This window comes from Glandiceps talaboti, chromosome 3 (genome assembly GCF_964340395.1).
Source record: "Glandiceps talaboti chromosome 3, keGlaTala1.1, whole genome shotgun sequence".
In the NCBI taxonomy this organism is placed as follows: Eukaryota; Metazoa; Hemichordata; class Enteropneusta; family Spengelidae; genus Glandiceps; species Glandiceps talaboti.
The window spans coordinates 30,723,141-30,748,459 of NC_135551.1; the positions used below are offsets into that span (position 1 = coordinate 30,723,141).

Genomic DNA, 25,319 nt, shown 5'->3' on the forward strand with positions numbered 1-25,319 from the left:
ATTTGACAAGTTGGTGGTGTGAATATTGGTACTAAAATTACAGCATTTGACATGTTGGTGGAGTGAATATTGGTGCTAAAATTACAGCATTTGACAAGTTGGTGGGGTGAATATTAGTACTAAAATTACAGCATTTGACAAGTTGGTGGTGTGAATATTGGTACTAAAATTACAGCATTTGACAAGTTTGTGGTGTGAATATTGGTACTAAAATTACAGCATTTGACAAGTTGGTGGGGTGAATATTGGTACTAAAATTACAGCATTTGACAAGTTGGTGGTATGAATATTGGTGCTACAATTACAGTATTTGACAAGTTGGTGGGGTGAATATTGGTACTAAAATTACAGCATTTGACAAGTTGGTGGTGTGAATATTGGTACTAAAATTACAGCATTTGACAAGTTGGTGGTGTGAATATTGGTACTAAAATTACAGCATTTGACAAGTTAGTGGTGTGAATATTGGTACTAAAATTACAGCATTTGACAAGTTAGTGGTGTGAATATTGGTACTAAAATTACAGCATTTGACAAGTCAGTGGTATGAATAATACTAGTATTGACATACTTAACACTCCCATATCTTCAGAATATCAACAGGTCACCTAAATGACTTGGATCACCGGGGATATATTTCAATCATCAAGTACTTTTAAGCAAATCAAGGCTCTTTTCCAGGATCTCATGTTGGTCTTTTCTGAGCTGCTCTATTATATTTCCATGAAAAGTTTCAAGGATTACATCTGGAATCTGTAAAATATTAAACACAATTTCTCACTGGTATCATTTAGTTATAGATATGGACGTCCTTCCAACATGAGGTATGTGTGACATGTGCCCTGCCTATTCCATTGTATTACTATTCATGAGCAGGTACATGAATATTCATTAGGGGTTGGGTTACTCATTATACTTGGCTTGTAACTTTAGTGTACCACATGTAGCAATAAAGAATGTAGTGTTTTGAGTATACTCTACGACTCTGGTTATCTTTCCTTACCCACTACGCCAAACACCGGTCAACTCACTACCAAGACCAGGATTAAGAACTTGATAAGGTTACATTGGTGGCAGAGGTGGGATTCGAACCCAAGCCATTGAAATGACTGGTGCCTCAAACACCATATACACACTGCTAAATTATCTATAAAGTGGCACAATTCTCTCTGCCTGCAAGTCACAACATAGCTGATCATTATGATCTGATACACACACTATGTATCTGTATATACTTTATATGTATCTCATACAAGCAAGCAAGTTTTATCAAATTCTGACAACTTGGTGGTATGAAGTTCACACAGTGGTTTCAGTGCTTTTAAACTCAAAACTTTCTGACAAGAAAAGTCGACAACTGATTTCTTATAGATACATATACGTATTTGATGCAAAGTTTTAATACAAACCTTCGGCAAAGAATCAAACTTTTTGAGTTGATTTTGTAATATGCTCTGTGCTAGGTCATTGGCCATCTTGATACAGCTATCACTACGCACTGGTTGGCCTAGAAGTACTGGTTTCCATAGGTGTCTGTGAGAGAAAGGCACAACATTAATAGTTTATTCTGACATGAACATTTGCCTTTTTCAACATTATTTCAAAAGAAAACTGTTGCTGATGTGGAGAATAGTCTGTAAAATACGACATCAGTGTACTACCCTATCAGTTATTAAAGCATATAGGAGTGAACAACGTAACAAGGGATGTCTTACATTCTAAGGTTGATGAGTACACAGTCAAATAAATAATATGTGGTATTAAGAAGATTGGAAACTCACCTTTCTTGAGGTGTCAGAGACAAGACAGACAATACCATTATTAGTTTCCATGACACTCCATCTACACTACATGTCAAATTATTGACCGAGGGTTGGTCTTTTAGAACTGATAACTTCCACTTGAGAAATGACACATCAGTGTCAGAATTACAAGTGTTTAGTAGAACATCAATGATTTCATCTGGAATAAGAAACAGAAAGATGCTATACTTCGAAACTTACACAAAAATTCTTTTATTCTTTCTGCAAATTCAGTTTTAAACAATGATGCCAGACGTTGATCATTTTCTTCCAGTGAGTAACCATCCTTTCAATGTGTGTCATGACAGTTTTTAGTATATGAATAATATCAGTTTTAAAGTAATGTTATGCATATGTTTGTAATCACATGTCTAGAATAACCAAAAGACACATTTTTGATTGAAATTTATAATATGAACAATAAAGATATTTTGATGTTGGATATTTAGACAAAAATCATTCTATTAGTTTAGTGTTGTCATGGGAACCATACTTAATAAGAACTACAAACCAACGAGCCTCTACACTTACCCCATTGGATTTCAACTGTATTATGTTCATTCTTGGGAAGAACAAACCCATATTCCAAGAACAGTTTGGTGTTGTCATGGGGACCATAGTAAATAAAAACTTGATCAAACTTCTTTGATGGAGTAAGTGTATGGATTTCATAACATCTAGTTGTTGGATTAAAGGAAGCTTTAACCTATGGGTAAGAAATGACAATTGCTATATCATGTGTCATAAAAGTTGAAAACCTGCCTGGGTACGAAATGACAATTGCTATATCATGTGTCATAAAAGTTGAAAACCTGCCTGAAATCATACACAAATAACAGCATCAATTCTTCAACAAAGAAATTTTATCCATCAATAATGGATCAAGCCCCAAGTAGAACCACCAGTCACAGTATACAACCTTGATAGGTCATATCAATGATAAAAATCTTAGCAGTATGACTCCTGTAAGAATGCATTTGATTAGATAAAATCACCCTAATGAGAATGATGAAAATTAGCAAACAGCAAAGATTGCAGTTTGGTGCAGGAATTGTGGTGAGGGGGGGGGGGGATGGACAGGTGGGATGTGAGTGGAAGACTCATATTTCATCTTTGTCTAAATACACATTATTTCATAGAAATAATGTAGATTGAATTTTATTTGATGACTGTACATCTATGGTTTAACATATGTACACTCATGACATACTTTTCTGATAAGACGACAATTGGTGGAAGTTCTCTCATGTTGTGCTTAATTTGCATATCCAGTGTCATTTCTTTTGTTCTCCATTATGTTTTTTTGAAACTTTTATTAACATTATCTTGTTTTGTTAGGAACTCTGCAAAGACCAAAATACATTGCATTATTATGAAGGAGTTGTTCTTACCTCCACTGAGTTGCAATGGTTGAGTAAATCCAACATTGGAGTCAATGCATAGTGATCAATGTCAGCTGAAAGGTATAAATTTTTATCTTGGAGCATGTAAACACTTCTTGTATTGACAACGCACCATGCCCATCGAAATGCTTCAAATGTAAATATTTCTTTAAACTCTGGAAATCTGCATTCAGCACGGACAGAAAAGTCCTCCAGTTGTTCATATTCAGCCAAAATTTTTTCCCTTTCTGCAACGGCTTTAATTTTGATTCTTTCTGGCAACAAATTCAATTCTTCTGCTGTAAAGTAGATAGGATTTGTAAATTCTTTAGGAAGTGATTTTATGTAGTGTTTCCAAAATGATTCTTCTTTCCTTTGTCTCTCCGAAATGAGAAAAATGCAGAGAACTTGCATCGGTGAAAATCTTGGGTTTGCTCTGTTTAAAAACAAAGTCATAATGATTCTGGTATTAGATTAAGTGTAGGTTTCTGAAAAGAGGTTGAAAATATAAAGATATCGTTCCATGATATGATGTTCCATTGACAAACCTGAATAGAACACCAACTATCAAAACAAAAATATCTCACAAATGGTTTGCAGAAAAGTGGTTGAAAGTAGAAATATTTGACTGATGGGATACAATATTAACAGCACCTATTCCTTACACTCTGTTCATATTAGCTGTGTAGATCAAATGACTAACACTGGTTATAATGCACATGTCAAGCAGTTCAAAGATGTTTTGGCATTGAGTTTTTGATATGTCTTGGTCTGAGGAAACTCAACATGAACATCAACTATTGAGACAGATCTAAAGTTCAATGCTGAAAAACTTTGAACTGCTTGTGCATTATAACCTTTGTATTAGTTAGGATACAAATTATAACCTTTGTATTAGTTAGGATACGTATTATAACCTTTGTATTAGTTAGGATACAAAATGGTTTATCTATACATAGATGAGATATGAACTCACTCTTTAAGAAGTGGTCCCCAATAACTACTCAGTACTGTCTTTGTAGTAATCAACAGCTTCTCAGGAATGGAAATCAACTGATCTTGAACCTGCAAAATAGTCAGATTCTGAATCTACAAAATACATTCTGATATTAAAACACTGCATGAATATTACAATGACAATGAATACCTGAAACTTTACAAACTATATAACTGTGAAACATATTGTAGCAGCTAGACTAACAATGGGTAGGACATAGTATTATTATTATTTATTTAAACTTTATTACGAACCCATAGTCCAGAGAAGAACAAAAACATACTACAAGACAGTTTAATTTCTACATAACAGACAAACACAAACAAAAAATATTACAACAGGTATTATTTTAAAAGAAAAAAAAATCAATGTAAAATCTTCAACCAGTGGGCCTAAAGCCCACCAAACCATACATCACAAGTAACAACATGATTAATCAGAACATTTTGACTGTCAAAAAGATGTAACATAAACCTGAATGTTGCCTTTCTTCTCAAAACAGAGAGAATTGAAATCAAACATTCTAGATGCACTGGCAGAACTTGGAAGTCCTATCAGTCTCCGGGATGCATTGTTGTGACAGACAATTATATTTTGCATACTACTTACATTGAAGTCACACCATAAATGGTTTCTGTAAATGTTATTACAAAACACTGTGAGGAGACGCAGTTTCCCCGATATAGTACATGCAGAAAACTTTCTCAATAAAAAGTTGGCTCTACCACAAAGTGCTCTATGCACTATATACAAGAAATACTCACCTTAATAGAAGTATTGGCCATTAGCCCTCTTCCTGTGTCTGAAAAATACCAGAATATACATATACTGTTAGTCTGTGTATAATTGTATCACCACTGACAATACTGAAAATCTTGTGAGTATGTATGTATGTATGTATGTATGTATGTATGTATGTATGTATGTATGTATGTGTATGTATATATGTATGTATGTGTGTGTGTGTGTGTGTGTGTGTGTGTGTATGTGCTGTACTGCTATGTTGTGGGTGTGTTGGTACATGTAGGGGTAGGAAGGTGGGTCAATTGGTAGCTACCTGTCTGTCTGTCTGTCTGTCTGTCTGTGTCTGTCTGTCTGTCTGTCTGTCCATCCATCTGTGGCGAAAAAAACTAACGTGTGCTAAAAGGGTAAAGTTAGTCTGTCAGTTTGATATCAAGGTGTAAGAATAATTGGGAGCATTCACCTTTGAAGTCAGCTGGTTTGAGAAATGTTCCTTTGAATCCATTTGTGTTCATCCATTTCATCAGATTAACATAGCGAGGACAGCCATGCAGACTCCCTATCAAAACAAATGTACAGTATTCAGCAAAATCAGACTCATACATACTTAGTTAAGTAGTAGAATCCTCCATAGATAGTGTAACTCTATACACTGCCACGGTCCATGACGACTTAACCAAAATGGTACTATACACATAATGTACAGTATGCACTCAGGCAAGTGGTACCGTTCGATTATAATCAGGTTCTAATAGCACATTATTTAGCTTTTACCCAACTGCAGTCTGCAATCTTAATTAATGAACTAAAATAAGTTCTCTGATAGTGCACCAATCTCGTGTTAGGAGTCTACACTCTGTTATTACTGCTATTATTATTGATTTTGTAAACTTTTCAAAGCATGCAAAATCAATACACATTTCATGGTATATGTTCCAGTATATATATATATATATATATATATATATATATATATATATATATGACAACACACATTCATATTCATAAGGGGAGGGTGTGGTGTATAGTCTTAAATACACAAGTACAATATCACATCACCTGTTTATACCATCAATCTGAAAACGTAATGCATCTGAAGTCAAATGTTCACTCCTAAAATCAAACACCTCAGACAGGCAAGAATTTCAATACCAAAGGCCACTACTGCACATAATCACCCCATACACTTGACTTATTGACAAAATAACCCAACTTCTAGGTTTTTTTTTAATGAAATGGATACATACATGTTTGTATACCTGAAGTTTGGGAACCTTGGTAACAGGGTGGGTTCGGTAAAACTTCCACAGATATGTACTTGTTAGGAAACCCAGGTAATGGGGTGAGGAATGGTAAACTTCCATAGATATGTACTTGTTAGGAAACCCAGGTAATGGGGTGAGGAATGGTAAACTTCCATAGATATGTACTTGTTAGGAAACCCAGGTAATGGGGTGAGGAATGGTAAACTTCCATAGATGTGTTCGTGTAACAGGTGAAGGGGGTTACGGTAGGGGTGGGGTAAATCTTCCATAGATGTGTCCTTGTAACAGGTGGAGGGGGTAAGAGTGGGGTAAAACTTCCATAGATGTGTTCGTGTAACAGGTGAAGGGGGTTACGGTAGGGGTGGGGTAAATCTTCCATAGATGTGTCCTTGTAACAGGTGAAGGGGGTAGGGGTGGGGTAAATCTTCCATAGATGTGTCCTTGTAACAGGTGAAGGGGGTAGGGGTGGGGTAAATCTTCCATAGACGTGTCCTTGTAACAGGTGGAGGGGGTAGGGGTGGGGTAAAACTTCCATAGAGGTGTCCTTGTAACAGGTGGAAGGGGTAGGGGTGGGGTAAAACTTCCAAACATATGTACATGGTGGGGACCCTATAATGTGATGGGGGAACTCAGAGAGTACCACTCTGCCTTGGCAAAAATACTGCATAATACACACAAATGCTAATTTCATGATCTTACGATAAATTTTTACAATCAATAAAGGCTTGATGCTAATCTTTTTATTTCATTCACTCTTTATTTTATTAAGTTATCTAACCATACACACATACAATGTATCTGCTAGTAATAATTACATATCACCAATTTTCTGACATATTAGAATCCAAACTCATGTCATTAGTACAATTTGTCCAATATTTATTACAACCACTTGTGCAAATACCTTAAGTAACGGTACACCACTTACACACTATACATGTATGTGTCATGTGGTTTTGTAATTATACAAGGCTCAAATGTTGAAATACATATATTTACACCAATAAAGAAATCAAGCATGTAATCCCAAAATTAGACAGCGGTATACTAAATTACATCATATATTAATATTTGGACTGATGGTGACCTAGGACCACACTATTTCAGTCATAATTCATTTTTTTTAAAAATATTAGTACACAGACCAGCAGTTACATTTCATGCGATAAACAACATTGTCTATATGGCAAAATACACTGTAATACATTTCATGTGGTATTACAATTGTCAATCAATACACAATACAGTATATGGTGAAATACACTCACATATTTCACACAGTATTACAATTGTCTATCAATACACAATACAGTATATGGCAAAATACACTGTAATACATTTCATGTGGTATTACAATCGTCTATCAATACACAATACAGTATATGGTGAAATACACTCACACATTTCATATAGTATTACAATTGTCTATCAATACACAATACAGTATATGGGGAAATACACTCACATATTTCATACAGTATTACAATTGTCTATCAATACACAATACAGTATATGGCAAAATACACTGTAACATATTTCATATGGTATTACAATTGTCTATCAATACACAATACAGTATATGGTGAAATACACTCACACATTTCATATAGTATTACAATTGTCTATCAATACACAATACAGTATATGGGGAAATACACTCACACATTTCATATGGTACACAGAAACTGAGAATTGTCCATCAATGCAGTACATGTATAGTGAAATATTAAATTCAATGACATTGTACTTTATGTAATAGAAATGTTGTATACCATTATTGCAGGATCAACATTTTCTCACACATTTGTGGTTGTCATACATGTAATGGTTTCTTGAAAACTGTTGGGCAAAAAAAAAAAGTGTGTTTCCGACAACCTGAATGTCACCAGTTTAAGCTACCAACCCTAAACATTTTTTAAACATTTTAAACAAAAAGAAATGAAATTCTTTGCCTTCTTGACCCTCATGCACGTCTGTTTTCTTTCCTAAGTGATGCCTGTACATATTTCAAATTTTCATCAAACTATCATAGAAGGGGTATTCTGACCAATATTTCGTTTATTTTTTGGGTTGAAGCAATATTTTTTCAAAAATATAAACAATTAAAAAGATAAAATAAAATAAAATCCTGATCTACCTACCCCATTCTCTGAGGCCATGTTATTGGAAACACACGATTATTTTTTTTGCCTTATGTATCATGGATAGAACAATGTTTTCAAATGGCACCATTGCTATCTTTTATAAGCAAAACCTAAAATTTACCCTAAACAGGAAACGTTCCTCTATCAATAAAATCTCACAGAATAGTCAAAAGAGAACTAATCCAAATATTACTAGTAAATATATAGTATATAGGATGTGTCAAGTCTCATTGAAGACATGTTCAATATTATCAACTACATGATTTATGTAGTTCATCTATTGTTGACAAGTTTAAAAAAGAAAATATGACTATTTATTCATGCCTACTTTTTAGATATGTACACCATTTCAATTTGACCCACCCTGGGTCACCATAGCTTGGTGAAATAAACCATTATTAAAATAAAAAAATTACAATCCAACTCTAGATCTTTCTTTTTCAAAATTACACTAGTGATATAATATCTGAGTTTAATATCCATGGTTGGCTGTATTCAGATGTAGATTATATTTTGTATAAAACATTCTGAAATGTTGTATTTAAATATTAATTGTGTGCAAATACATAACCTATAACATACGATCTAATACTAGTAGTCAGCATGTACAATGCACATACAGAACGCACGCTACTCACCGAGGATTCAAACACATAAAATATAATCTAGCGTCTGTCTCCACAAACACCCCCGAGTGGTTAACCAGGCATCTGAGTTAAATATTCCATAAACTAGTGCTCACGAATATTCATAGAAATGAAAGTCCAGTGGATTGGAACAGTCGTCTTGACTTCATGGAAAGTCCAACACATACCATGTTATGTTTAATTCTATTAATTCCAAAGACATTAGTATTAAAGATAAATTACAAAAAGTCCAGATGACTGTTGACAGTCTAAATAAATGGTTGTCACTTGTGTTTCTATAACATGTAACACTACAAAATGGTTATATGCACATATCACACACTTGAATTCTGAGCTAAAACATTACAGTTGAACAATTTGTATTCTGAAATCAGTTATACGGTACATGTAATTTTTTCTAAAACAAAGAATTTCACCTGCAAACAAATAAAAATGATTTGAAATTTTCATGTTACAATCCAAGACCAGGATACCATACACTAACAAATTCAGACAGTAATAAGCCGATTTCTTCACAAGAAATGTATTCTTTGAAAATCAATACAAAAAGTATACATTTTTGGCTATAAAAACACACATGAAAACTGGTATGTCTGAACAATATTCAACTTCAAAGGTTTCCAAAAACTCTGACTAGATTTCATCTTACTAGAAAGCATGTCTGTATAATTATTTTGTCATGAACTTCATAGCTTGGAAACTAGTATGGACACAAGAACTGTGAAGCAAAATACTGTCATTCAGAATGTTTCCTACTTTTTCAAAGATCAACATGTATTTAAACATACTTGTGCTCCAAGCTACACCATATTACTTGTGATGAAGTACATTTTGTATTTCAATGCATACACACATTGACATAACTTATAATAATATTAATAGTCTTTATTTATACTGGATAGTTCTCTAAGTATATAAACATGTCTCCCAAGAAATCCAGTGCGGGCAATCTGTCATGGGTTCAGTGTTAATGCAGGAGGAAACCGGAGTGACCGGGGAAAACATGCATTGCTTGGTAGTCAAACTGGATGACACTCTTCTTACTGTGTGGTAAGTGGTACGAGGCAAGTGGTTTAACCACTCGGCCACCGACAACCCTTTTAAGATGTGACATGTTTCAGCTTCATCAGTCCCGTTCAAGCATATCTTACAGAGAAGTCTGGAATATACAGTATTGTGCTCATTTAGAGGGAGGGGGGGGGGAGGGGGTTTCAAATCTCAACAAAAGTGAGCAAATAAAAATAACCATGTATCACCACAATCAAAATTTGAACCTTTTTAAGTCAGCATCGTCTGACAATTTGTATAATATCATTAAATGGATCCCAAAATAAGCTAGAACTAGCATGAGATGCATGTTTTTCAGCTCACACATTTTCGCAAGCCAGACCACATAGTTCTGCTGATATGAAATATATGCTTCCGGTGCCATCAAAAAGGCCTGTGGTTTATGACGTTGAGCTCTGATGACTTCCATCACCATGTAGTGTAAATTTTTGGGATTTCCAGAGCTTACACTTTTTTGATTACAGGGAGATTATATCCACACAATAGAGGAACTGCTATCACCCACTTGGGTAATCTACCACATCAAACAACACTAATTCCAGTTTATGTCTATCTTAGTAGTAGGTTTCCGCAGGGGTAAGTCTTTTCGGTTTGTATGCTTCAATTATCTATAGACTTGTCTCCTGTGTCCCATATCGTCACTAATTATTTAGAGCAAGTGTTAGGTGCCAATACAGCCAGTTGTGACATGGGGCTAGAGACCACCATAGAATGGTCCTCTGTATTTTTGCCTGTGAGGCAGTGATAAAGATGATAACATACGCAGGATCAGACCAATACTCAATATAATGATGTTGTCAGATCTGACTGGTGTTGTGAAGGCCTTGCTTTGGAATTGCACCTTGTGACTAACCAAAGCAAGGGGAGGAAGGGGCAATTAGGTGGGGGGGGGGGGATTTATGGATTTGCATATTTGTCTTTCACTTCATGCTTTTTTAATAATGAATTAGGTTTACAAATAATTGCCATTTCCAAGTTATCTTTTATCAGGTAAGTCCCAGCTGCAAGTGTGACTTGATGAGGAGAGAGAAAGTTTGAAATCTGGAAACTGCCCTTACCATTTTTAGTTGTCACATCTTGAGAGAAAGCTTTTGCAACACATTTCATACCCATTTTCTGACAGAAAATAAGGAGAGTGACCTTCAAGGACCAGGTTTCCTCAGAAAAATCCACATTATGACGCACCTTGCCAAAGACACAAGGATTGCTTTGGCTTTCAAACCCTCTTCCAACACGTACATCAGCACATGTCGCAGGGAGAAGAGTTGTGTCATCATAATACTGACCAGGTGAGTTGAATGCAGTTTGACTGCTGGATCCAGCGAACATCCGGTGAGCGATGGGACATGCCCGTTGTACCCTCATATGGGCAGTTTTGCTGACGTCAAATCCAATAGGGAAGACATACACCTTCCAAGCAAACAATTTACCATGATCAGCAATAGACATAGAACAGGGTGTGCAGAATGTTTCCTGTAATCCACAGTGATTGCGAGCATGCTTCATACTGAGATATGACTTAGCTACTGAAATTGGGTGTGAAAAATTGTGTTGTCTTGAAAAAGGTGGAAAATTATTCTGCCTTGTGGTATAGTTTCTTGCTCGAACAGACCTTCGTTTATAAAGCTTGGGGATACCAGATTTGGAATGAGACCTGAATGCCTTCAAGATATAATCTGTCTGATATATGTCAAAGTGCTTTTGTACAAAATCACTTTCCATAATTCGACTTATGTCAGGCTGTGGCAACATAGTAAATCGAATATGAGGCAGGAGCTCTTTCAGAATTTCAGTGATGTCCTCTTCCTGTGGCTGGTTTTCAAACCATTTTATTAACCAACTGTGTAGAGTGAACTCACTTCGCACCACTAGATCATCTCTTGCTAGAATGGCCTTGACTGTGGCAGCATCAAACTCAAGCCACTGTCCTGTACTAACCAATACCTCCAAGTTGCGTGCCATGAATTCTAGAAATAATTCTTGCAGATATGCATGGTTTGTACTTTTGGCACACACAAACCAAGTGTGGATGTGTTTTACAACAGGGTTATCAATTACATTTTCCATGAATTCTTGGCATGATTTGCTCAAATCTGAAATCATGTATTTATCTGCCAACATAAAACAATATATGACATTGTCCATTGTTAGTGTAATTTGACAGGTGTACATGTACTGTAATACATCGGCAAAATATTTCTGGCACTCTTCATTTTCCTCTACCAAGGTGATTTCATTGTTCTGACTTTCTTTCCACATGCCTTCAAACATTGTACGGAAATATTCACTTGCTTGACTCAGTATTGCTTTATTTGCTTGAAGGGTCTTATTGCCAACCTTGATAACTACATCGTTGAAGTCTTTATTGTTGGATAATAACGCCATTCTGTCTTGCAGGGTTATATAATCATTCACATATTCAACCACCTGAGTGTTGTCATTCTTCTTGCTACTGCCAAACATTTTATTGATCAGCTTTACAGCATATACCCATATTAAAACAATGTCTGGCAGTAAATATGGGTGTTCAGACGTAATATCTGACTTAGCAGTTAGATTTAGCAAAAGTGAACTGCTACTATATTCGATGTCTTTCCAGTGATATTAACAACAAATTGCTGCCTTACAAACTTGGTAGTCTACATGTCACTGTGGGTGTGATGTTCAGTAGTCTATGCACCTTGGTCTACTGCTAACTTGGTAGTCTACATGTGGATGTGATGTTCAGTAGTCTATGCACCTTGGACTACTGCTAACTTGGTAGTCTACATGTGGATGTGATGTTCAGTAGTCTATGCACCTTGGACTACTGCTAACTTGGTAGTCTACTTGTGGATGTGATGTTCAGTAGTCTATGCACCTTGGTCTACTGCTAACTTGGTAGTCTACATGTGGATGTGATGTTCAGTAGTCTATGCACCTTGGTCTACTGCTAACTTGGTAGTTTACATGTGGATGTGATGTTCAGTAGTATATGCACCTTGGTCTACTGCTAATTTGGTAGTCTACATGTGGATGTGATGTTCAGTAGTCTATGCACCTTGGACTACTGCTAACTTGGTAGTTTACATGTGGATGTGATGTTCAGTAATCTATGCACCTTGGTCTACTGCTAATTTGGTAGTCTACTTGTGGATGTGATGTTCAGTAGTCTATGCACCTTGGTCTACTGCTAATTTGGTAGTCTACATGTGGATGTGATGTTCAGTAATCTATGCACCTTGGACTACTGCTAATTTCGAGCCGTGGTGTTTCAGTAGTTTTGTTGATCCTGGTGACTCCAGTTTTAGTTATTGTGAGTTTCGGTACCAGACCATAATAATAATTTTCAACACAGACAATATCTACACAGCCAACACCTCCCAAACCATACTCTTGTGTGTTGATGATTGTACTGAGGTAGAAAAACCTACAAGTGTAAAGAAAGAGACACAATATACAAGTTATTCATTTCAAAATTTACAGATTTATTGAGCTAGAATAAATCAAAAAATTTCCATGTCTCAAATCATTTTAATATTTACACATCAAGATAACATTAAAAAACATACAAAATAAGTAAATACTGCATGATCAAGGGCCCATGTATATTTATCAATTGTGAACCTTTCATATTTCATTTTGTTTTTCAAAATTTGTACCATACCACACTTTTTGGTAGTGTGTGTAGTGTAATAAAGATTGATTGATATAAACATGAATTAGAATGAAGTAATTTTGACAAATACTCGTCTTCCATTGTTTAAATTTTGACACAAAAAACAATTCACAAGAAATCTTTTGGGCATTTGATACATAAGATTACGAAATGCCAGATAATGTCAGTTTTATATAGCAATTTCCCAATCTGTACTCAAACAATTTTTACCCCTGGTATGGATCTATAGTGGCACAACGACCCTTCATATGTTATACTTCCTCAATTCCCTGGGATGCATACAATCCATTGCAGCCTCGCTAAGTGCATAGAATTCAAAATGCAACCGCTATCATCCAAGGTCCCCATTTACACAGTTGGGTTGACTGGGGCGCAATCTTGATTCAAATCTTGCCCCAATGACTGTAACCATTCAGAAACTAATGGTAGTGACAAGGCTTCAACCTGTATATTCAAAGCCATACACACAGGCACTTGAATCAATGTGTATGATTTAAAATAAAAAAAATATGTATGTAAATAAGACTTATTTATATACAATACATTTTTTTTCCTACACATTGATTCAAGTACCTGTGGCCATACACTTGAACCATTTCACAATTATGACTCAACATATATCTGTATATCACTTGAACACTTTCAAGTGCAAAGTACATATATAGTTAGTTTTAATAGGTCCAGGGTGCATTAGGCCAGAGACTTGGCTACCTGACACAACATATTAACATTGTTCAGATCTGCTAACCATACAGTAGTTGTCTCTGTTGGGCTAGGGTGGCAAAGACTGATTTTATATTTTATATATTTACATGTAGTTTAATATAAGGCCGAGTCTGCTGACAAGCGCTTGTCACTAGAACAATATGCTGCTGACAAGCGTGACCTTTGACACCCATTATGATGTGTTTTGGCGTCAAGTGTAAAACGTTCTTATTACCCTTGAAATTGATTGCACTTTATCACTTTATCAAACACCATCAGTTCTTAAAACTGTTAATTTACGTGTGATAGCTCCTGTTTTTTCCAACAACCGCGAAGTCCGCCGCGTACACACATTACATGTACACTTCACCGCCTATATGCTCCATGGCCATGGCCGTGTATGTGATGTAGTACTACGTGCAACGTGTCAACAGTAAAGGTAATTAATCTAAAACAACTAAAGTTTGTTGCATCAATAACATTCATTATTGTGAAGGACAGGTAAAATGCGTATAGTTTTTGTGGTGTTGCGTGGTCTTTTTTACTTGTTTTATCCCATGTGCAGTGATGGCCTCAAAGTAATGACATACAGCTGACGACAGCTCACCGGCCGCGCAAGTTAAACGCCGAATCGTGAAATAAACATTAAATCTCAAGTACTATTAAAGCTGGGGTGGGAAACTTGAAACTACTACAGGAAAACGACACGGTGACGGTATAACTCCATTCCGGGCCTTAATTGTGTCAAAGGTACGGGTCAGTACTATAGCGCACATGTTGACGTCGACCAGGCTGTAGTACACATGTACGCTCGGCGCTTGTCACGAGAACAATATGCTGCTGACAAGCGCTTGTCACCAGACACTCCGTAAATATAAATGCCATCTGAATCTGAGGCCAAATTATACTCGTTCTTTCTACCAAGGCGTATTTGTTGATTTGTTTGTACACAAAAAAAAATACAAATTGAAGTATGCCACCCTCTATCCTTCTACCTATGGCAAATTCTGAAACCACCGAGGTAACAAGGACTTTGTTTGCACCAAACAATGACTCATGACGAAAAATTCTCGAACTTTGGCATGCATGCTATCTTTCTATGTACATGTACGTGTACATACATGTACATACCCTCAGTCACTTGTGAGCTATGTTCTATCCAGGATGATCATAATACCATATGGCTGTAACATAAAACACCGTAACGGAGAGTTGTATCTATGACGTTTTTTTTTTAAATATTCGTACATACCTAACAACGTCATTATTCTGTATTTTAGTATGGTCATCGTGTTACAATACATCACAACTGAGCGCGCTGGTGGCCCCCGGGCTAGCTAGTTTGGCTGGGCCACACAAGCGCAAGCGTGTCACTTCTTGCAGAATTTCAAAGGTTCACAATCATGTGAAAGCATACTTACGGGTAAAATTCACTTTTCTTCGTCGAACTCTGTATGTACGTCCTCGCTTTGAACAGCCAACATTTGTTGAAGCAATCACTGACATTATTTTTTTCTCGACAAATTAGGGCGCTATTGGTGAGCAAAGACAGCCATGTTGATTTTATTTGCATACACGTCACATGCGTTTTCTAGCGCCCTCTACGACAGAATAGTAATATCAACGTAACTTTTGAAGCATGCATATACAAGTTTCTGTCAGTTTATATGTCGTTTCACATGCCACGAAGCATGTTTTATCCCTATGGTTGTACTCTGTAACAAGCCCACTTACATTTGACTATTTATTTTCTGGTTACTTGAGCATTTTGAAGTTACCACATGCAAACCGCTTTTAGTTGAATTTCAAAAATCAGTTAAATGTTTAGTACAGTTCTTCATAGGGGACATTGCAGTAGAGAGGCTAGTGGTTTTATGAGAATCAGAAGATAAAGTTCAAGAACAAATTAGTATACTACAAATTTATTTGCACATTTTTATTTGATAAACACATACGCTTAAATGTAGCTTATGTCATCAAAGACTTTAACTTATGTACATTTCTTAGAAGTTCACAATCATCAAAATTAATTCCTAATTTTGGAATGTGTACAAGTACCTTAATACAACTGAGTACAACATACAATTACATTTACAAGTTAAAACATCTGGTACTCTAACTACGGAACATCTGAGGATGTTACGAGTGTACAAAATAATTTTATTGGCTATATAAATACATATACATGTAATATACCTGACTGGGACTAACATTATAGAATTTAATTTTAGCTCATTGTGACAGGTCAACAGTTAAACGATGTATATATCTCAGTTTTCCCATAATTCATTTGGACTGTGCATATCTCTACACTCTATAACGATGTATATATCTCAGTTTTCCCATAATTCATTTGGACTGTGCATATCTCTACACTCTATAACGATGTATATATCTCAGTTTTCCCATAATTCATTTGGACTGTGCATATCTCTACACTCTATAACGATGTATATATCTCAGTTTTCCCATAATTCATTTGGACTGTGCATATCTCTACACTCTATAACGATGTATATATCTCAGTTTTCCCATAATTCATTTGGACTGTGCATACCTCTACACTCTATAACCAGCTATTTGTCAGGTGTCTCTTCAATGTCAGTATAAATCTAGCTGTCTTCTCAGTTTTTATCCTTCGTATTTGAAAGAACTTTTAACCAGCAAGCAATTTTATAAGTCATTCGTGCCCTTTCTTCTGAGACATTTTATTGGTGGGTTTTTTTCTCTGTTTTTGTAGCTGTTGTATTATTTTTCATCCTTAGTTGTTAGTTTGTTGTACAATGCTCTGAGACGTAGGGTAGTGCATTTCTTTAAGAATTAAATAATAAGGTAAATAATAATAAATTAAATAACAATACGTTTCACTCCTGTCAAAATACATGCACAGTGTCCACAGTATAAAGTAACCAAATGGTCATATGGGTGAGGATTGATATTTACTTTGGATTTTTTAATTTATAAAACAATTTTATTATGTCTTCCTACTTGACAAATCAATATCAAACAACACACTTCCATGTTTGTAACAATAAATTGCAAAAAAGTCTGTACATACACATTTTACACACTTAGTAATCTTTTGCAATTTATTAAGTTATAAACAGGAATTTGGCAAAATGTTCTTTCACAAAATAAATATCCAATCCTCATCCATATGGCCATGTTAATATTGACTTATACAATGAATATGACATTGTATATTTTGGGTTTGACTATAGACTTGCTAAATGCAACTATTTTCATTCTTTTTCTCTTTTCAACTTTGTACATTGAGTATATTGTTATAATTTATTCACATGATTTATGAGAACAAAACCATTGTTATTGTTATTATTGGAAAATAAATACTGGTACTAACAGGTGATCTACACAAAGTTCAATACCAACTGATTTTTTTTCAAAATCCAATTTGTATTTCTTTAATGAATATGAAAAAGTGTTACTACTGGACATTTGTATTTCCATCTATGATGAGCCAACTACTGCAAACAATGGGCATCTAAAATATTTAAATAAAAGGCATGATATTCACACAAATTTCAACATCAACTGATTTTTTTCAAATCCAATTTGTATTTCCTTTCACTGCATATGAAATAGTGTTATTACTACACATTCTATTAGTATCAAAGAGTACAACCATTATAAACAACAGGCATCTCTGTATAATATAATTCTTAAATGTTTAGTATCCTAAAAAATTTGTTTATATGAATGATAATGGTATAAAATACATGTTATCAAGAAAGAACATAGCACTTCAACATTCAACATTCAAAATATTGCACATCATTAGTAAATTTTAGCTGCATTACTGAAATGGGTTAGGATAAATGCCGATTAAAGGGACTCAGTCTGCAACTTCTATCTTTCATCATTTTTTTTTCCAAATAAAAGATTATTTATATTTTATCATTTGCTGTCACTTTTTTTTTTATTTAAATGCTAAAGTGAACAACAGCTCATAAGAAATATACCAGGTCATGTACAGATATAGGCAGCAAAGCACTATATAAGTAAACCTCATGAGCCAAAGCAGTGGTTCACAGCAGCTTAGAAGTATGTTAGAGTATCTTCTGTTACTTCAGGGTGCTGAAAAATATTTGTGCACACGGCTCTTGAAAGACTGAGAACCATTGTCGGTGTTGACTCCAGCTACACTGTCTGGGAGTCTGTTCCAGACATGGACCACAGTTTGGATGATTAATGAACAGTAGTCATTGGCAGAACTCCCACTGTGTTATCTGCTGTGATACTCAGTATTGTTATACTACATCAATAAAATGACATCATTTTAGTCTCATACATTAGACTACATGTCAGTTTATACAGTAGGTCTTTTGCCTGTGACTGCTGGATTTTACACAAGTGATAGTGAAGGGTCAAATTTTAGTAACCTCTTACATGGAAACAAAAGTGATGAAAAATACTAACACTTAACAGACCATGTCCCTTTAAAGCATGGTAAACTACAGATTTCAAAGAGTGTTTTCCATAGAATCTAAAGATGTACCATATACTGTAAACCTGCATATTTTCACAACTAGAAAATTTTGTGATTTTACAGTCTTCATGTAGTTCACAAAGATTAATTTTCACTAATAACCATACTGGTACATTGCATTATGCAGAAATATATATTTTCGCTACTACTTATTTTCGCGTTTTTGTTTTGTAGCGAAATTAGCGGAAATAAATCTTACGCGAACATTTCTAGGTTTACAGTATATCAGTATAATGAGTTTGAGGACGGGTGTGCTAAATAGGACACATGGCATCGTAAATCTTCAAGACTTGTATTTGTGTACAATAATGAAATGATTAATTTTCACCATCTAAATAATACTGCTCTATCTGCTGTTATTTGACTATAATTACAGACATCAGAACAATCTACAATATATTCTGATCAAAGACTTCATGTCTGATATTATCTCTGTGTCATGATTTGAGTTGTACTACCACAGTGGATGTTTTTTAAACATTCCTTTCCATTTTTGAGATTCAGCTTGTTGCATTCTTTGATTCAGGAACCTCATCTTTTCATTCAGTTCTTCCATCTCCTGAAACATAAAAACAAACAAATCTACATTACAGATACAAATTACAAAACACCACAATAATTCACGTCAGTCTGTTAAATATTATGGACAAAATGGCATTAGTAGTTCTCTGTGTTTTGTCTAGAATGGATGATTGTTCGCTTGTGCATTTTCAAATGAAAGTAACCCACCTCTAAATATTACCCAGTACATGCAAGGTTGTACACTTTAATACAATAAACACATTCTTTGGTAGTAATTCTGCATATGTACACTAAGTAGCTGGACATATGCAATGGTAGAGTGACACCCCCACCCCTATCCCCCTCTCCATTCCAATAACCGGGAGAAATCACTGATCACTCTGAATAACATGCATGACAATATGTTGTCATAATCAGATGTCATGATATTTGTTTTATTTTGTGAACACATTGATTAAAACTACATTACCTTTTTAATTTTCTCATTTCTTGTATTACGCAATTCTGGAATCAATTCTTCTAATTTATCAAGCTATGGTAAGGAAAAAGTTACAAAATACCTTTACACTATAATCACACAGGTAGTAATAAACAAAAATATCATTTCTGAAATTATTTTTCCTGAAACAAAAAATGCCACCACCATTCACTATTGTAATGTCTGTGATGAATATACGACTCCTGTTTATTTCTTAGGTATTAAAGTGGCCATATGGATGAGAATTTGGTATTTATTTTGGATTTTTATTTGATAAAACAGCTTCACTATGTTTTTCTACTTGAAAAAATAATGTGAAATAACATATACCAAGTTCATGTTCATAACTTAAAACATTGCAAAAAGTGCAAAAAGTTTGTTATTGTACGTACAATAACAAACATTTTACACATTGTTTAATCTTTTGCAGTTTATTGAGTTGCAAGCATAGACTTGGTATATGTTATTTCACATTATTTTTTCAAGTAGAAAAACATAGTGAAGCTGTTTTATCAAATAAAAATCCAAAATAAATACCAAATTCTCATCCATATGGCCACTTTAAATTGTGTTGAAAGAAGTCAATTGTTTTCTTCTATTCCTTGGATAATATTCCTGTATGAATACCAGTCAAATGAAAAGTCCCCAGTAGACTATTATCTGTGTTTAAGACTTTGTTTATTTTAGGATTGAAACTAAGGTCTGAAAAATACTTGTTTGGTAGAGCTTTATAGAAAAAGTTGGTACAGTGCAAAAACCATAATCCTGTGTAACCTCTATAGCCCAACTGATAAGATAACATTGATGTGAAAACCTCATAAGATAACACTGATGTGAAAACTTGAAATTGAAACCCTGGTCTTTAATATCACATATACACAATATCTCCCTAAACTAGGATAGAACTAAACAGGTAAATGTCTATTTTACAACCAACTCAAAGTTTGACATAAAAGGAACCTATAATACATCAAGTGTAGAATTATAAGTCAAAACTTACTCTTTTCACAATGTTAGATAGTTTGCCTCTCATTGAATCATTATAGTTTGGTATATTGACTGTTTTTGGCTTTGGTTGCACTGTGAAAGAAGAAATAAAAAGGAAAACAGATGAAATAGACAGTAATCTTTGAGATAGAACCATATACCATTTGATTTTGTTAAAGGGCAGTGAAAAGGTAAAATCTACCACGGTTCCCAAACAAAATTATTATGGATTGCATGGGAAACATTCAATTTTTACTCCATTCCCAATTTTTGTTAGCAGGGTTTCCCAACCTTTAGGCATATCCCCTGATTGGGATAAAACATATAATATACTTTCTGTAAAACAGTATTTATGATAAAATTATTTCAGATACAACTTTTCAAATGCAAGTACTGAAAAATTGCTCTGCACAAAGTCAACCTATGTCTGACCCTTGACCTTTTTGTAGGTCTTTGAAAGTAGAAAACATATATTGCTGTTCCCCATGCGCTATCTCATATTTACATGAGTTTTTAAAAAATACTTTATCCAAATCGGTATAGAACAGGACAAAAATTATTACGGGATATTTCTGCCTATATAACAATTAATTTGTGATAATTTATTCTCTTTCCGAAAAGTTGTTTTTCTCAGTGATGAAAAACCATCTTTCTGACCCAAGAGAGTTAGTACAATGTATTATTGTTTGAAATGGCATTCATTACTGCATCGAGGGACTTCACAAATTAAAATAACACCTTTGGACAGATTGCAGGAGTATCTGAAGATCTGTTCAGACATGTCACAATCTCATCATTTCTATAACAAATTCATTCACAAGCTGTCAAGTCTATGTTTTTTTTGACCCTATCTTAAATCCAAGTTTTTAAATATTTCCCCTCACTTTTCAAGTCTCTGACGTATGACAAAAACATACCAAGTCTGCATGTATTAAAGTTCTATTATATATATAAATTTCCATGGTAATCTGCCTCCATAACATTGTTATGTTGTACTACACATATGAAATAAAAACACTCTTACAGTATAAATACTTACCATGTTGATACCGCTTGACAACTTCAAGTACATACGGTCTGCCAAATAATGAAACATACAAAATGTAAATACAGTGACATCGCCCCATGTGTTACATTGGTTTGCTTTCATACACAATTTTGAGGTGTAACCAACCATGGTTATTTTGACTTAGTTGAGTAATGTAGAACTTAATCTAGTTGGAAATTACATTCACCTGTTGCTAACAGGAGCGTAAATCTTGCATTTTGTACATTTGTATGGGACATATAAAATGAAATCTGACTTTAAAAATTCCATTTGCATCATTTGACCTAAAAGAAAGAAATGACCATTAGGGTACCGGTATACTTACACTAGTTTTGTGTTAGGCTGTATGTGACAGTTGATAGGTATAAGTGAACCTCTACTGTTCCGAAGCTGTCAAGAAAACCATATTAGACTCAATTAGAATAGAATACGTTAATATCATAACTAGGCAAAGCCCATAAGCTCGCGCAGGGTAGATTCATTTGTAACCAGCTGCCTGGGCTGTCTCATGATGATATTGTAGATAGTGCCCTCCGACTGGAGAATGCGCATAACATATAGAATGTGTATGCTTGGTCATTGTGCAGCAATGCATCCTTGGGCAAAACCACAAAAAAAAAATCGCATACCCGTAGTATATAGGACATGCATGCGTACTCGTCATTGAGCCGCTACGTGGCCACTGCGTGAGCTATTAAAAGATAACAAAATTGCTGAAAATGATTGTACTTTGGTGTTGTTACATAATAAGCATCAATGGCATTGTAGCCCTACTGAGTCATACTACATTGAGAGTTCTTGGTAATGTTTGGTATTTGTAGTTATGTGAAATTGGTTAAAACCATGTTTCAGTATGTTGTCAGTGCTTGACTGAAATAATATTTTTACTTCCAACAATGATCTGACCATTTCATCGTATCATGATTCCATAAACACTTCTTCAATTAGATATCCCAAGAAACATTAGTTTTCATCATTCAGTGACAGAGTTTACCTCAAGTACTAGGTTTGCATCATTCAGTGACAAAGTTTACCTCAAGTACTAGGTTTGCATCATTCAGTGACAAAGTTTACCTCAAGTACTAGGTTTGCATCATTCAGTGACAAAGTTTACCTCAAGTACTAGGTTTGCATCATTCAATGACAAAGTTTACCTTAAGTACTGGGTTTGCATCATTCAGTGACAAAGTTTACCTTAAGTACTGGGTTTGCATCATTCAGTGACAAAGTTTACCTCAAGTACTGGGTTTGCATCATTCAGTGACAAAGTTTACCTTAAGTACTAGGTTTGCATCATTCAATGACAGTGTTTCTCTAAACACTTGTTGGATATAATCTGACTCTACATCTTCTGCTACCGTAATAGGAATGGGTGGCTGATGTTCCAAGTCCACTTCTTCTAAAAACAAAAACCGACAACACGACACAAATTGTCAGCATCTTGGAATTTACAAATTGAAAAAAGGTTATTATCAAGATACCTCAGTGTTCTCCTCACAAAATAATGACACAATGCATATCGTTAGTATGGGGAGAATCAGAACTCAGGTCAGGAGTTCTGTTGCATCTGAAGAGAGTTTCAAGAAAGTGTTGCCAAACTGGTATATTTTGGCTAGTACACCCCCCCCCCCCACACACACACACATGAGGGTTTGGGGCGCAAAAAAAGATGGAATTCTGAAATATGATGCAGGCCAGGCTAGTGTTACAGATGGCTCTCCCAGGAATTAATCCTAATCCCACAACGTAATCAGGTCATGTCTCCCTGTATACTTCCATGTATAAAATTATAATTACAAATTACAATGACCAGGAACTGAATATTCGTTCGTACCGTACCGATCTTGTATTTGAAAGTAGTGACTGTCGATAACAATAACAATCAACATAACAATAAACAGTGGCGGAAGATCAACACAGGTCAATTATGAGTTACATTGGCAATTTAACAAGTGATCATATTATGATTCTAACACTCTATAGTATACCCTTTCACAACTCAAATTCGCAGAGTCAAAAACTGTACACATTGGTTCAATTTCACCAATCAGGAACAACAAATTGTGTCGTCTGGCGCTCGGTCTCTAGACAATCTGTACAGTCCCACTCGTCGGACGTACGTTCATTCTGGATTCTCCGGTCTCATAGTTGTGTAGAATTTAGGAAGTTGGTGCATCAACACAATCGTTATAATGTTAACTTATCATTTCTAAATAGCTTGTTATACTTGACATACGACAATATAACTGATATACTAGCTCTTACCGCCTTCGTCAAGCCGATTTGTGACTAGCCATATCTTCTTTGCTTTAATTTGGTCGGTCGCCATCTTGTAGCATGTTCCATTATTTTCGTTTTCACAGGGGTGGACAGCATGCTGTTACAAATGCGTACGTCAAGACGCCGTCACAGTCGTCAAGGCAACGAAAGCCAACTTCTAGTTCCACGACGGACAGTATACACACTTCAAAAAAGTAAAAAGGTAAAAGTGTGTATTCTGTCCGTCATGGAACTAGACTAACTTCAATGTACTAGCTACATGTAAATGTAGGATGGCTCCATGAATGTAGTAACAGAACAATACATTTTGTGTAAAACATTTTTTTCCTTTTAACTTTGATTGAGAATGAAATAGTGAAGAGATCGTATGAATTTATCTTGGCGAATGCTCCCGCACGATATTGCCATGCCCGCTGATATGGTCTAGGCCCAGGGGCGGTATCAGTGGCCAGCTCTGGTAGGGGTGTGTGGCCAGTGCAGTGCCGGAAACCGGGGCTTCCGTTTAGACCAACTTTGACCAAAAATCAAATACCCCATTTTAGACCATTACAGGTTTTTAAAAGATGAAGTTTAGACCGAAATACACTTTCCTTTATAGAGGTAACATTTTTGGGGCAATTAATGGCAGTTATGATGATTTGGTAAAGGACAATGGACCACATTTTAGACCTAGCAAAATCGAAAATAATGCAAAGTGTACCCCGTTTTAGACTCTTCAGCTCGAAAAAATAGACCCCATTTCTGACCAAAGGGCTAGAAAATCACCCCAAAGGGCGGCACATATACGTATACTCAAATAAGTGGAGTAGCCCCCCCCCTCCCCACCACGGGGGTCTAGTCTAATCACAGCCAACACCACATGTAGTATGATTTCTTAGAACGTTCGATCAATTTTCAAATTAGCACTTGTCAAATCGTAGCGAGAGTCTTCAAAGATCTCGAGAAGACAATGTAAATAGACAAGACCCAAGTGGCATAGTAGTTAATTACTGTCTTTTTTTCCTTCAGGGTGTTTGATTATAATATAATAAAGAATTAATATTACCGTAAGTAAGCATAAGTTCCCTAAAACCCAGTGGGTAAAGTAC

At 35.2% G+C, this 25,319-nt stretch overlaps 1 protein-coding gene across 1 annotated transcript; it reads right to left on the minus strand.

Moving 5' to 3' along the window:
* Positions 1 to 16,344: 16,344 nt before the first annotated feature.
* Positions 16,345 to 24,280, minus strand: LOC144433373 (uncharacterized). Its single transcript, XM_078121677.1, has 7 exons — positions 24,217 to 24,280; positions 23,226 to 23,350; positions 22,277 to 22,341; positions 21,943 to 21,980; positions 20,917 to 20,996; positions 19,908 to 19,970; positions 16,345 to 19,475 (listed from the first exon to the last, which is right to left on the minus strand). Exons 1-7 carry the CDS (start codon positions 24,278 to 24,280, stop codon positions 19,371 to 19,373), a joined length of 540 nt encoding a protein of 179 aa, XP_077977803.1. The 3' UTR covers positions 16,345 to 19,370.
* Between the last annotated feature and the right edge of the window lie 1,039 nt (positions 24,281 to 25,319).

Excerpts from the sequence above, each read along its gene's own strand:
- LOC144433373 (XM_078121677.1), bottom strand. The coding sequence starts at position 24,280 with ATGGCGACCGACCAAATTAAAGCAAAGAAGATATGGCTAGTCACAAAT. Across the intron at positions 23,351-24,216 it reads AAATCGGCTTGACGAAGGCG|AAGAAGTGGACTTGGAACAT; the intron begins GTAAGAGCTAGT and ends TTTTGTTTTTAG. Across the intron at positions 19,971-20,916 it reads TATCTAACATTGTGAAAAGA|CTTGATAAATTAGAAGAATT; the intron begins GTAAGTTTTGAC and ends TCCTTACCATAG.